Source organism: Phalangium opilio, unplaced genomic scaffold, assembly GCF_054372755.1.
Source record: "Phalangium opilio isolate 3A_F unplaced genomic scaffold, DU_Popi_V2 ptg000209l_1, whole genome shotgun sequence".
NCBI lineage: Eukaryota > Metazoa > Arthropoda > Arachnida > Opiliones > Phalangiidae > Phalangium > Phalangium opilio.
The window spans coordinates 930829-943386 of NW_028324217.1; the positions used below are offsets into that span (position 1 = coordinate 930829).

The 12558-nt window shown below is 34.4% G+C and overlaps 2 protein-coding genes across 4 annotated transcripts; both read right to left on the reverse strand.

The window, feature by feature from the left end:
• Positions 1-4363: 4363 nt before the first annotated feature.
• Positions 4364-6856, reverse strand: LOC149618169 (ADP-ribosylation factor-like protein 16). Of its 3 annotated transcripts, none has more exons than XM_089855027.1 (3): positions 6720-6856; positions 6533-6597; positions 4364-6358 (listed from the first exon to the last, which is right to left on the reverse strand). In XM_089855027.1, exon 3 carries the CDS (start codon positions 6197-6199, stop codon positions 5642-5644), a length of 558 nt encoding a protein of 185 aa, XP_089711153.1. In that variant the 5' UTR covers positions 6200-6358; positions 6533-6597; positions 6720-6856; the 3' UTR covers positions 4364-5641. The 3 variants fall into 3 exon arrangements, with proteins under 3 accessions (XP_089711153.1, XP_089711152.1, XP_089711151.1); XM_089855026.1 differs by having other exon boundaries at positions 6527-6597; XM_089855025.1 differs by having other exon boundaries at positions 6443-6597.
• Positions 6857-6966: 110 nt separating this feature from the next.
• On the reverse strand, positions 6967-8846 carry PQBP1 (poly-glutamine tract binding protein 1). Its single transcript, XM_089854297.1, has 6 exons — positions 8556-8846; positions 8238-8400; positions 7769-8105; positions 7538-7712; positions 7350-7467; positions 6967-7281 (listed from the first exon to the last, which is right to left on the reverse strand). Exons 2-6 carry the CDS (start codon positions 8314-8316, stop codon positions 7025-7027), a joined length of 966 nt encoding a protein of 321 aa, XP_089710423.1. The 5' UTR covers positions 8317-8400; positions 8556-8846; the 3' UTR covers positions 6967-7024.
• Between the last annotated feature and the right edge of the window lie 3712 nt (positions 8847-12558).

The following is a 12558-nucleotide window of genomic DNA, read 5'->3' on the forward strand; positions in this document are numbered from 1 at the left end:
GGCTTTTGTTTTGGAAAAGTCAACGGCGCGTGCAAAAGAATTAAAAGGCTTTTAAGGAAAGAAAAAAATGTGATATTATTTTTTCTATTGCATTTAACTTTATTAAATTCTATTTTACCATATTATTAAACTACGACACTTAGACCTGGGTATTTTCCGGGAGAAATTAAAATTAAATAAGGGACTACGCCGCGGTAATTTATTGAAATTATAGGGTGTCTAAAAAACTGTCTTTTATTGTTAAACAAAATATAATATCAGGGCCTAGAACTTTGATTTTACATTCTGAGATACTTTTAAGACAGTAAATTCTGGTAAAAGGCTATAATTATTTATACTAAAACAAATGCATTTTTGGGGTTGTTTTTGGCAGTTTTTGAATGAATATTTTTTATAATGATACCTTTTAAAACAATGAGTTTCAATTTAATTACTATATTTAATTTGGAAATTGAAACTTGGTGGAATTAGCGAAATTTCACTTTCTCACAAAGAAATTTCTTTTTTAAATTACTCTTAAATTCTTAGGCTTTATTCTGGGAATGTTTGTTTGTTTTATTTAATGCGTTATTGTATTCTGTAATAGCACACATATCTAGGTTATCTCAATCTATTAAAGGATGAATGAAATGATTAATTTAATTTTACCCATTTCATTCTCCCTTTAACGCCTCGAAATAAAATTCAGAAAAAATATGGGGTATTTCATTTTTCAAAATAAGAGAAATTGTTTGGGAGAGAAAGTATCTCTGAACAAATAATAATTCCTTCACCAAAGTGACACCGGATTTCCCCGGTCGGTCTATCCTTTGAGTGTCTTGTAACGAAGCTTGATTCTTTAATTCAAGTCCCCCTTTCAATGGGAACATTAGTCCCCTTTCCAAGCCCCTGAATGACAATTTTTGATTTAGAGAAACGGGTATCCAGTGGGTATCGCGTCATTGCTCATGCGTTCAGTTCAATATTGGTCTATTTAGGCGCCCCAGAGCGAGTTAGCGAGCTATGGCTTTTTATTATGACAATATATAATGTCTTTAGCATTGAGTTTTCGCTAAATTACACGGTGTTTTGTTCCGTTAAAATTAGGAGAAACTTATCTTAATTTCAGCGGGCGAATTTCTGGTACAAAATCAGATAAGGTTTTTCATATACCATACACCCAGTTTCGTCATGAATTCTGATTCTGAACCGTTTATTTAATTTCTTTATGATTGCGACGGGTCGTTGATTTGATTTTAATATTTAACTACTAAATAATTTGTTGAAGTTATTAAGTTTGGTCGGTTTTTTAGTTTGACCTAAGGAATGTATTAAAGTTCACCAAGGGTCAGGGAAAATTCTGCTATTATGTCTGGGAATTTAAAAATGTGTCAAGGAGGTTATGGAATAAATGTGCTTTGAAACATAATTGTCTAAATCCACGAATACATATACAGCTACTGGGAATTATTGCGTCCTCATATCTCCAGTTTTAGTTTCTATGATTTCGGGTGTTGTGGGTATTAAGGCCTTGAGAACTTACTATCCCTCACGCCTCATTATTCTGATGTCTTTAATCTAACTGCGATTTCATTGGTTGCAACGCGAGTTCCTAGGCTCTCGTGCGAGGTGCAACAGGCAGCGAGATAGATTATTAATTCGCCAGGTGTAAAATTGGTCATACATAATGATTAGTCTAGCTAGCTCCTCCCTCAAATTTCGCCTAGTTAAATCGAGTGAAAATGGTGGATACGCATTCATTCTTATTAGCTGTATGTATTCCCGTACAACGCAATAATATTTTGCATGAAAATGTCAAAGAAATCATGAGAAATTCAGTGAAATCCTGGGAGAGTCGAGACTAATGAATCCGGAAGTATAGGAAACATAAACGGAAGTTATCAATCTAGGAAGTATTGTGGGAAATAAAAAGGTGTTAAATTCTGTTATTGCTTTCGTTAATCAATTTAAGTCAGTCAAACGATCGCTTTCTCTTTAACGGTAATGTCGCCTTTGAAAATTAGTCATGCATTTGACAAACCCCCGGAGGAAACTTCTTTTTATTTAAATTCTATACGAGATGACCGTATCACTTGTCACTAATGAGGAACTTCATTCGAATAGAAAACTAATCAATTCATTACGGACAAGTGAATTAGTTAGTTTTCTTTTGAAAAGGAAGCTCTAATAACCCCCGTTTCTTTATATCGTTTAAACGATTCGAGTCATTGAAGATCTTTTTGTCTAAGATTGTTTTTTAACTTGATTTAATTATTGTGCTGACTTAATTGGATTAACTTAAGTTAAAGTTAAAAGGGACTTTGAAACATTTTTTATAATTTTTCTTTGGTCAGAAATGACTATGGTTAAGTTAAAATAGCTTGTTTTGAAGTCGGGATTTTTTTAAACAAGGTTATAATACTGAGTCAGGGAATTTAAAAATTGACCCTAAAGTCAGGGAGTATAATTTCTTGATCGAGTTTACTTGATTGTGATCAACTTTGAACACGTGTTCTTGCACTTAATTTTTACAATAACTACGTGGTTAAAATGCATAATTTAACAACAAATTAAGAGTTTTAAATTGTTGTTAAAAAATATCCCTCTAAATATTGATTAATAACTATTGTATCTTTAGTTTGAATTAAATGATAATTTGGGAAGTTCAAATTTAGGGAAAAACAAAATTTGAAAACCTAGCTTTAAAAGTCAGTTAGGCCTATAGTAATTTGATAATCTGAAAACTTTAGTTACTTTATTAAAATTTTTCCCATCATGATATTATAAAATACTAATTTAAATTACGAAAGAATAAATTACAATTAATTAATTTATAAATAAAAAAGATCTTAATTACTTACCTTCATAAACATGACTTTGAAGAAACGAACCAGCGCAGGTCTCAATCCATATCTTAATTACAATATTTAAATTCGAAACAATAACTAATAACTACCCTAACCTACACTATATTTAAAAAAAAATATATTGATATATATGAATTATTTTTTCTTCAAAATCTGTACAATCTTCGAGAGAGGTTGTATCCTTCTTGTTGTCTCTCTTGAATCCAAATCGAATTTTGGTGGAAGTTTGAAAGTGAAATTTAGTCGGGCCCTATATCTACACCACGTATAGACCACCTCCCTCCAACTGACTGTCACCAGCTTGGAACGAACCAAATGTCTAACCAAAGGGAGGGGGTGGTCAAACCACCACACGATTCTTAAACATTTCTACTTAATTCACGCTTGAGAAATTTCTCAAACCAAAATCAGACTTTTCAAGTATACTACGTAACCCTATACAGTTTAACTTGAAAAATTTAAAGATTGGGTTTCGGTTCTTACTTTATTTATGTAGACATTAATTAAAGTTAATTAAACACATAGTGTGACTGATTTGCATACGTCCTTCGCAAGATGTGCAGTGTCATATCTGGTCACCTTGAAATGAATTTGATATGGGTTTAAATGAATAGATGTGATTGTATGTGTGAAAATTTTCTAGTAATTTATATAAGTATTTGGTTTTAATTATATGTTAAAATCTCATGGAATTGAATACAAGATTTCTTCTTTCAAAGTCATGGAATTTAAGAATTCTTCTTTCAAAGTCATGGAATTTAAGAATTCTTCTTTCAAAGTCATGGAATTGAAGATTTCTTCTTTCAAAGTCATGTAATTTAAGATTTCTTCATTCAAAGTCATGGAATTTGAGATTTCTTCTTTCAAAGTCATGGAATATAAGATTTTTTCTTTCAAAGTCATGCAATTTAAGATTTCTTCATTCAAAGTCATGAAATTGCAGATTTCTTCTTTCAAAGTCGTGGAATTGAAGATTTCCTCCTCCAAAGTCATAAAATTGCAGATTTCAATCTTCAATATCATGAAACTTACGATTTTAACTCCAAAGTCATGGAATATCACAACTTACTCAATGATTACGTAATGATATATTGAAAAAACGGTCTTCCCAAAAGACACGGAAGTGTTTATAAAATAAAATTGCCTAAAAATCTACCTTTAAAAAAACAACCTGGGATCCCCTATTACTAAAATTGAGAAAATCATTCAAACTACCAATTATTTAGATTATTACAGCGAAATCAAAGCAAATATTATTATTTCCCCCAAAGAAATAAATAAAACTTACTAGACTTTGATGTTCTATGAGAAATCAACAACCCTTGGTTGGGAAAAATGAAAAAAAAAAAAAAAATAAAATGTTTGGTTATGGGAAGATATTAGATTGATTTGCCAATCGCAATCAAACCAATTTCCTCTATTAGCCGATTGGTTACTCATCCAGTAACACCTGAAATTGGCCACAATTATTTTAATACTCAAAATTATTTAGGAAATTGAAATAAATGCGCCGCAAATTTAAGGATAAAAATATTTTAATTTCTAAAATTGAATAATAATAATAAACAAATAAATCGGAATACATTTTTATGGTATCAGAATTAAAACCTCAATTTTGTAAGGAAATCTCTTATAATTTCTTAGTTATTTTCCGAGGGGATAGACAGTAAGAGTATACACGTATCCATACCACTATAGTATCGTTCCCCTCGGTTTCATAAGTACCTTTAATTGTCAAGAAATAGGATGCGAAATAAATTTAGCGTATTATTTTACAGAAATTTTATTCAAAGACGTTTCGATGTGTGTCTTCCCAAACAAGTTTAAATACCCTATTGTTTCGTAGATAAGAATGGTAGTATAAATGAACGGATTTCTCAAAAAGGACATAATCCCAGGGAACGCGACAATACACTGCAATTTAAATAATGTATAGATTCATATTGTGAAATTCATTCCGTCCATGATTGGACTATTTATTTTCTCGATTTCTCGCGTGTAGCACCTGAAGTCTATTGACTCGAAGTTTTAACATTAATTCAATCATAAGTTCATAAGATATGTTCCATCCATAAGTTTATCACTGGTAACTTAGAAACTGGAGCTTGTAATTTTGAAGTAGCTCATAGATTCAGGGTAAAGCGAGGGAGGCCTGGTGAGGCGCTGCTGTCAAATTTGGGTAACTTAGTAAGTTCAGACTAAATAGGACCTAGATGGAACTTGATCCTGCATGCAAAATTAATTAACCACCTGCACCGAGTGTAGTTAGGACTTCAATTGACTCGCTTAATTTTCGTTCTCCTTCTCGAACTAGTTATCTCGTGTCTCTCAGTAGCATTACGAACTTGTATAGGTAGCGCCATACTTATGGAAGGAACATATCACTTATAAACTTATCTATATCTAGTGTCAAACATATCTTATAAACTTATGTTACTATAGCTTCGGTTTAATATACTTTTAATAGACTTAGTACCAAGAGGGTCCGATGGTACAGTATGTTTTAGACTTAAGCAATACGTGTCAAGTTTGTGGGTACTAGCCTACGTTTAGCGTTCATTCTTTTGAACGTATTAGACACAATTGAGTGACTCTGATTGGCCATAACAGTAAAACTCTTAATAGGCTCTGCGTTCCGTATATTTGCTTTCTATTGCAAACGAAATATTTCGGTTTTTTTTATTTAGACTAATTCCAACGTTATTGAGAAACCTTTTGTGTAGGTCCATTTTTATTTGAAATAACATTCCACGCTTAGCTAAACAATTTATTGTTTTAAAACTAAATAATTAGGCCTAATTGCAGTATTTTCTCAACCAACGAAACACGGAGGCTAAGCCTCGTCCAGTTAAACAGCTCACTTCCGTTAGGGTTAGAGATTGATTTGCGTATTTTAATATCGAATCTAATTGCGAGAAAGTTTTAATTTCGTCTAAATTAGTTCCAATAACAGTGTGGCCAAAGACGTCCACTTTGTTTAAAATTATTAAAAAAGGCACGTTGCTAAGAGTGTTTTCTTTGAGCAGTGATATTAGTAATGCGCAGGCGCAACTGATTTGCTGTAAATTGCCAGCATCGATGACGTAGATAAGCGCCGTACATTCTCTAAAGTGACTGTCCCAAATTGGGGCCATTGCGCCTCCAACTTCGTGAATGTCAATACTCCCATTTTCCCCCAAATAAATCGAACCGATATTAGTCCCCATTGTGGGAACTACAGCCGGTAATTCCACCACCATATTAGTTTCAGTTTCACTTGTCGATAGTAATTTATCTAAAATACTAACTCTTTCGGTTAATTTTTTAATTAAAGTTGTTTTTCCCGCACCACTGGGCCCTAAACACAGTAACATGGCCTTATTCTCTTTAATTTAAACCCGTTTAATTAATGTTTTATGCTTAAAAAGTGTTTAAAACACTCTTTTTTAAAGATAGTTCAAGTTCATAAAAGCGCGGGAATAGTTTGTTTACATTTTTACTTCCATCGCTACGAGATAGATGGCGCCACAATCCTATAATGGATCGATAATTCTATATTATTTCTTAAGCCTTGGCACTTAAAACTTTAATTTAAATAAGCAAGAAACGGTTCTTACGTTAAAAAACACACGTATTTATGGTAGTTATTAATTATGATAGCAATTAGACATTGAATTAAGCCTAAATTACTATTAATTAACCTTTACATTGCGCGGGAATCGTTTGTTTACATTTTTACTTCCATCGCTATGAGATAGATGGCGCCACAGTCCTATAAAATATTAAAAAACGAGATTTAAATGGATCGATAATGCTATAATATTTCTTAAGCCTTGGCGCTTAAAACTTTAATTCAAATAATGATGTATAATTAAGCTAAAATACGGTACTTACCTTAAAAACGAACACGTATTACGGGTAGTTATTAATTATGGTAGCAATTAAACATTAAATTAAGCCTAATTTACTATTAATTATGTAGCAATGAAGCCCAACTAAAACAAACTCTCTAGTTCTAGTTTCAAGGTCATTTTTAGGTAGGCCTAGCAGCGGAAAGTAATCAATATTTAATATGTAACCTTGATTTACATATTATATTATTGATTTTAAAGGGAAACCAAAACACAAACAGAGACACAACTCAAATCTCAATTAAATTTTATTTAAAGACACACATGAATAATTATACATGATTAAATTTAATCATCATCATCGTTATCATCCCCTTCAAGTGCAGGTTTCTCCTCTCCCGGTTTCATCCCCGCATTCATTCTTAAAACAGCACCAGGACTGGGATAGGGTCTCATTTGATACAACGGTCCTGAAGCTGTGGTATCAGCACCCGTTTTAGCTTCCCCTTTCTTCTCTAATCCAGTTGACCAAGTACCCCTACCACACTCGGAATAAGATGCAGGGTCCATGGGGTCCAAATTTGCATTAGCTTTGCCCAATCTCCCTAAAAATAATTAAATTAAATTAAATTAATTATTATTTAACTCCCAAAGAAGATAAATTCAAAAATACATTTATTTGGGGTTATTTTGAATTTCTCCGTAATTTTTTGACGCTTCTTTTCTTTCATCACTATTTCTTTTTCATCTTCATCATCTTCACTTTTACTTAAGTCACTATCATCCTGATCCTGCATTTATTAATTAGATTAATTAAGTTTAATCTTCATTAAGGGACTAGGTAAACCCTAATTATCTTACACTAAATTCAACCATATCTCTTAAAGTAACACTGTCAATTGTTCTCTTAATTTCCAACTCTTCTTTAAAGATAGTACGTAATTTATTAGCTGGGGGTGTGATTTTAGCCCTAGGGTGACTCGGAGGCAACCAAGACACGTCTTCAGTACCCATTCTCCAATAATAATGCCTTCCCCTATTAAAGAACCCCCTTAAATTTAACTTAATTACCTTTAATTAAGAGTAACTTACACTCCAGCATCGTAAACTTCTTTCCATCCAGCTGGTAAGGGGTATTTTTTAGTCATCTTAATTCTTTTCCGTTCCGTTGTAGGTGACGGGTGTTTCAAGGTGTAATGTTCGTGGCAATACTTGGTGCAAATATGATAAATATTGTATTTGTTTGGACACGCCAAAGCGCAATCTTTATCCGTGCCGCCACTTTCCCGGATTAAACTCTCCAAGATTGATTCTTGTAAGAAAGGATTGGGCGGGCGACCATCGGAACTTTCAATAGCAAAGAGTGTTTTGGTGACATTACCATGAGTATGATCATCGTAATCTTCAGCAATGACTTCTTCTTCTGGACCTACCAAATGAGTAAGTAGCGTATTTATTTTTACACGGTTATTATAATTAGTAATTAAGATAATAATTGATTGATTATATCGTTTTTTGGGCAATGTTTTGACTAAGGCTTAACGATTTTGATTTAATTTACCTGTATCATCGTGTCCGATGCTACCTTTAACTAATCCACGTCGCTTTAATCTCGCTGCTAATGCAGCTGGAAGTGGCATTTCTGTTTTTCTTAATTAATTCTTCCCCTAAACGCTTGCTTATGCTTAATTAGGTGATTATTAAAATTACCACTAAGCCTAGCCTACCAATCCAAAAATTATTGTCGTCTGCTTACAAACTGGGGCTGGACATAGGACACTACTAATTTGCATAAGTTTGCAGCATACAAATTTTTTGGCATAAAGCCGCCATTTTCAAAAGTTTAGCTTCCAAAATACTAATTTACATAAATTCTGAAAACTTTTTCTTGCATAAAAACAGTATTTTCAATAGTTTGCAGCCAATATACTAATTTGCATAAAATTCCCAAGCAAACTTCCCCATGCATAAGGCCACTAATATCAAAAGTTTGCTACAAGAATACTAATTGCATAAATTAACCAAAAACTCGATGAAACTCATGGTTTTTTCAAGGAAACCTATTAAGTTATTTACGCTCATAATTTAGCGATTAATTTTATACCATAAGATTAAGGGTTCATAATTTAGCGATTAATTTTATACCATAATATTAAGGGTTCAAAATTTAGCGATTAATTTTATACCATAACTAGCCGTTACCCGCGGCGTTGCTCGCGTGTAATAAGAACTTCCATCTAAAATGATATAAAGAATGTGTAGATTTTACTGATGACTAATATTTTTGTAGCACCCAAGGAGCTAAGGCACTCGGCACAGTGTGTCAGCCCGTCGGGATATTTTTTATTACTTTTCACGCGGACATTATTCCATAAAGATGGGTTTTTAAGTTTTTGGCCGCCATTTAAAAAGATGGCAACAAATCGAACCCAAAATACCATTCAGCCCGTCTATAGGTTAAAGGAAACCATTGTACTAAATATTTGTGAAATCGGTTAATACGCGCGGACTTATTGCATAGAGAATATTTTCTTACATTTCTGGGCGCCATTTTAAAAGATAGCGAAAAATCGAACCCGAAAGACCATTCAGCCCGTCTATAGGTTAAAGCAAACCAGTGTACTAAATATTTGTGAAATCGGTTGAAACGCGTGTACTTAATTGCATAGAGAATATATTTTACATTTCTGGGCGCCATTTTTTAAGATGGCGGCGGATTGGAAAAATCTTTCTTAGTACGCGCCTACTACTTATGAATAACGTTCCTGCAAATTTTCAGCCTTCTAATGCAAGCGGTTTGGGCTGGGCGTTGATTATCAGTCAGTCTGTCATTCAGTCAGTCAGTCAGTCAGTCAGTCAGGACTTTGATTTATATAGATATAGATATCGAGGGTTTCACAGGTTTCATACCAAATTTGTATTTTGCATAAAAAGTATAAAACAAGAAAACTCGATGAAACTCATGGTTTTTTCAAGGAAACCTATTAAGTTATTTACGCTCATAATTTAGCGATTAATTTTATACCATAATATTAAGGGTTCATAATTTAGCGATTAATTTTATACCATAATATCGAGGGTTTCACAGGCTTCATCCCAAATTTGTATTTTGCATAAAAAGTATAAAACAAGAAAACTCGATGAAACTCATGGTTTTTTCAAGGAAACCTATTAAGTTAGTTACAACGTTAATTTAAAATTTAAATTTTGGATTTATAAAACCATTCCACAATTGAAATTTTTATTTTCTTAACATTTGAGATTTTAACAGGGATTTTTGACATGCATAATGTTTAACAAGGGATGGTGGAATAAAGTACAAATGGATAAAGGGGTCTGGGAGTCTTCGACTGCCTGTTCTTAGCTTAGCTTAGCTTTAGCTTAGCTTTAGAGTGGTTTAGAGTGGCTAGAGTGGTTTAGAGTGGCTAGAGTGGTTTAGAGTGGCTTAGAGTGGCTTAGAGTGGCTAGAGTGGTTTAGAGTGGCTAGAGTGGCTTAGAGTGGCTAGAATGGCTAGAGTGGTTTAGAGTGGTTTAGAGTGGGCTAGAGTAGTTTAGAGTGGGTAGAGTGGTTTAGAGTGGCTAGTGTGGCTTAGAGTGGTTTAGAGTGGCTAGTGTGGCTTAGAGTGGTTTAGAGTGGCTTAGAGTGGTTTAGAATGGCTTAGAATGGCTTAGAGTGGTTTAGAGTGGCTTAGAGTGGTTTAGAGTGGTTTAGAGTCGTTTAGCTTCGTTTAGAGTCGTTTAGCTTCGTTTAGAGTCGTTTAGAGTCGTTTAGCTTCGTTTAGAGTCGTTTAGCTTCGTTTAGAGTCGTTTAGAGTCGTTTAGCTTCGTTTAGAGTCGTTTAGCTTCGTTTAGAGTCGTTTAGCTTCGTTTAGCTTCGTTTAGAGTCGTTTAGCTTCGTTTTGCTTCGTTTAGCTTCGTTTAGCTTCGTTTAGAGTCGTTTAGAGTCGTTTAGCTTCGTTTAGAGTCGTTTAGCTTCGTTTAGAGTCGTTTAGAGTCGTTTAGCTTCGTTTAGCTTCGTTTAGCTTCGTTTAGCTTCGTTAAGCTTCGTTTAGCTTCGTTTAGCTTCGTTTAGCTTCGTTTAGCTTCGTTTTGCTTCGTTTAGCTTCGTTTTGCTTCGTTTAGCTTCGTTTAGGTTCGTTTAGCTTCGTTTAGCTTAGCTTAGCTTAGCTTCGTTTAGCTTCGTTTTGCTTCGTTTAGCTTCGTTAAGCTTCGTTTAGCTTAGCTTAGCTTCGTTTAGCTTCGTTTAGCTTCGTTTAGCTTAGCTTCGTTTAGCTTCGTTTAGCTTCGTTTAGCTTAGCTTAGCTTCGTTTAGCTTCGTTTAGCTTAGCTTAGCTTCGTTTAGCTTAGCTTCGTTTAGCTTCGTTTAGCTTAGCTTCGTTTAGCTTCGTTTAGCTTAGCTTAGCTTCGTTTAGCTTAGCTTAGCTTCCTTTAGCTTCGTTTAGCTTAGCTTAGCTTCCTTTAGCTTCGTTTAGCTTCGTTTAGCTTAGCTTAGCTTCGTTTAGCTTCGTTTAGCTTAGCTTAGCTTAGCTTCGTTTAGCTTCGTTTAGCTTCGTTTTGCTTCGTTTAGCTTCGTTTTGCTTCGTTTAGCTTCGTTTAGCTTCGTTTAGCTTCGTTTTGCTTCGTTTAGCTTAGCTTAGCTTCGTTTAGCTTCGTTTAGCTTCGTTTAGCTTCGTTTAGCTTCGTTTAGCTTCGTTTAGCTTAGCTTAGCTTAGCTTCGTTTAGCTTCGTTTAGCTTAGCTTAGCTTAGCTTCGTTTAGCTTAGCTTAGCTTCGTTTAGCTTCGTCTAGCTTAGCTTAGCTTCGTTTAGCTTAGCTTAGCTTCCTTTAGCTTCGTTTAGCTTAGCTTAGCTTCATTTAGCTTCGTTTAGCTTCGTTTAGCTTCGTTTAGCTTAGCTTAGCTTAGCTTAGCTTCGTTTAGCTTCGTTTAGCTTAGCTTAGCTTAGCTTCGTTTAGCTTCGTTTAGCTTCGTTTACAGTAATTTGGCTTCGTTTAGCTTCGTTTAGAGTCGTTTAGCTTCGTTTAGAGTCGTTTAGAGTCGTTTAGCTTCGTTTAGCTTCGTTTAGCTTCGTTTAGCTTCGTTTAGCTTCTTTTAGCTTCGTTTAGCTTAGCTTAGCTTCGTTTAGCTTCGTTTAGCTTAGCTTAGCTTAGCTTCGTTTAGCTTCGTTTAGCTTAGCTTAGCTTAGCTTCGTTTAGCTTAGCTTAGCTTCGTTTAGCTTCGTCTAGCTTAGCTTAGCTTCGTTTAGCTTAGCTTAGCTTCCTTTAGCTTCGTTTAGCTTAGCTTAGCTTCATTTAGCTTCGTTTAGCTTCGTTTAGCTTAGCTTAGCTTAGCTTAGCTTCGTTTAGCTTCGTTTAGCTTCGTTTAGCTTCGTTTAGAGTCGTTTAGCTTCGTTTAGCTTCGTTAAGAGTCGTTTAGCTTCGTTTAGAGTCGTTTAGAGTCGTTTAGCTTCGTTTAGCTTCGTTTAGAGTCGTTTAGCTTCGTTTTGCTTCGTTTAGCTTCGTTTAGAGTCGTTTAGAGTCGTTTAGCTTCGTTTAGAGTCGTTTAGCTTCGTTTAGAGTCGTTTAGCTTCGTTTAGCTTCGTTTAGAGTCGTTTAGCTTCGTTTAGCTTCGTTTAGCTTCGTTAAGCTTCGTTTAGCTTCGTTTAGCTTCGTTTAGAGTCGTTTTGCTTCGTTTAGCTTCGTTTAGCTTCGTTTAGCTTCGTTTTGCTTCGTTTAGCTTCGTTTTGCTTCGTTTAGCTTCGTTTAGCTTAGCTTAGCTTCGTTTAGCTTCGTTTAGCTTCGTTTTGCTTCGTTTAGCTTCGTTTAGCTTAGCTTAGCTTCGTTTAGCTTCGTTTAGCTTCGTTTAGCTTCGTTTAGCTTAGCTTAGCTTCGTTTAGCTTAGCTTAG

Coding starts and splice junctions, on each gene's coding strand:
- LOC149618169 (XM_089855027.1), bottom strand. CDS start 6,199: ATGTTACTGTGTTTAGGGCCCAGTGGTGCGGGAAAAACAACTTTAATT.
- PQBP1 (XM_089854297.1), bottom strand. CDS start 8,316: ATGCCACTTCCAGCTGCATTAGCAGCGAGATTAAAGCGACGTGGATTA. Junction 7,713..7,768: donor GAAGTTTACGATGCTGGAGT/GTAAGTTACTCT, acceptor GTTCTTTAATAG/GGGAAGGCATTATTATTGGA. Junction 7,282..7,349: donor CAAAATAACCCCAAATAAAT/GTATTTTTGAAT, acceptor AATTATTTTTAG/GGAGATTGGGCAAAGCTAAT.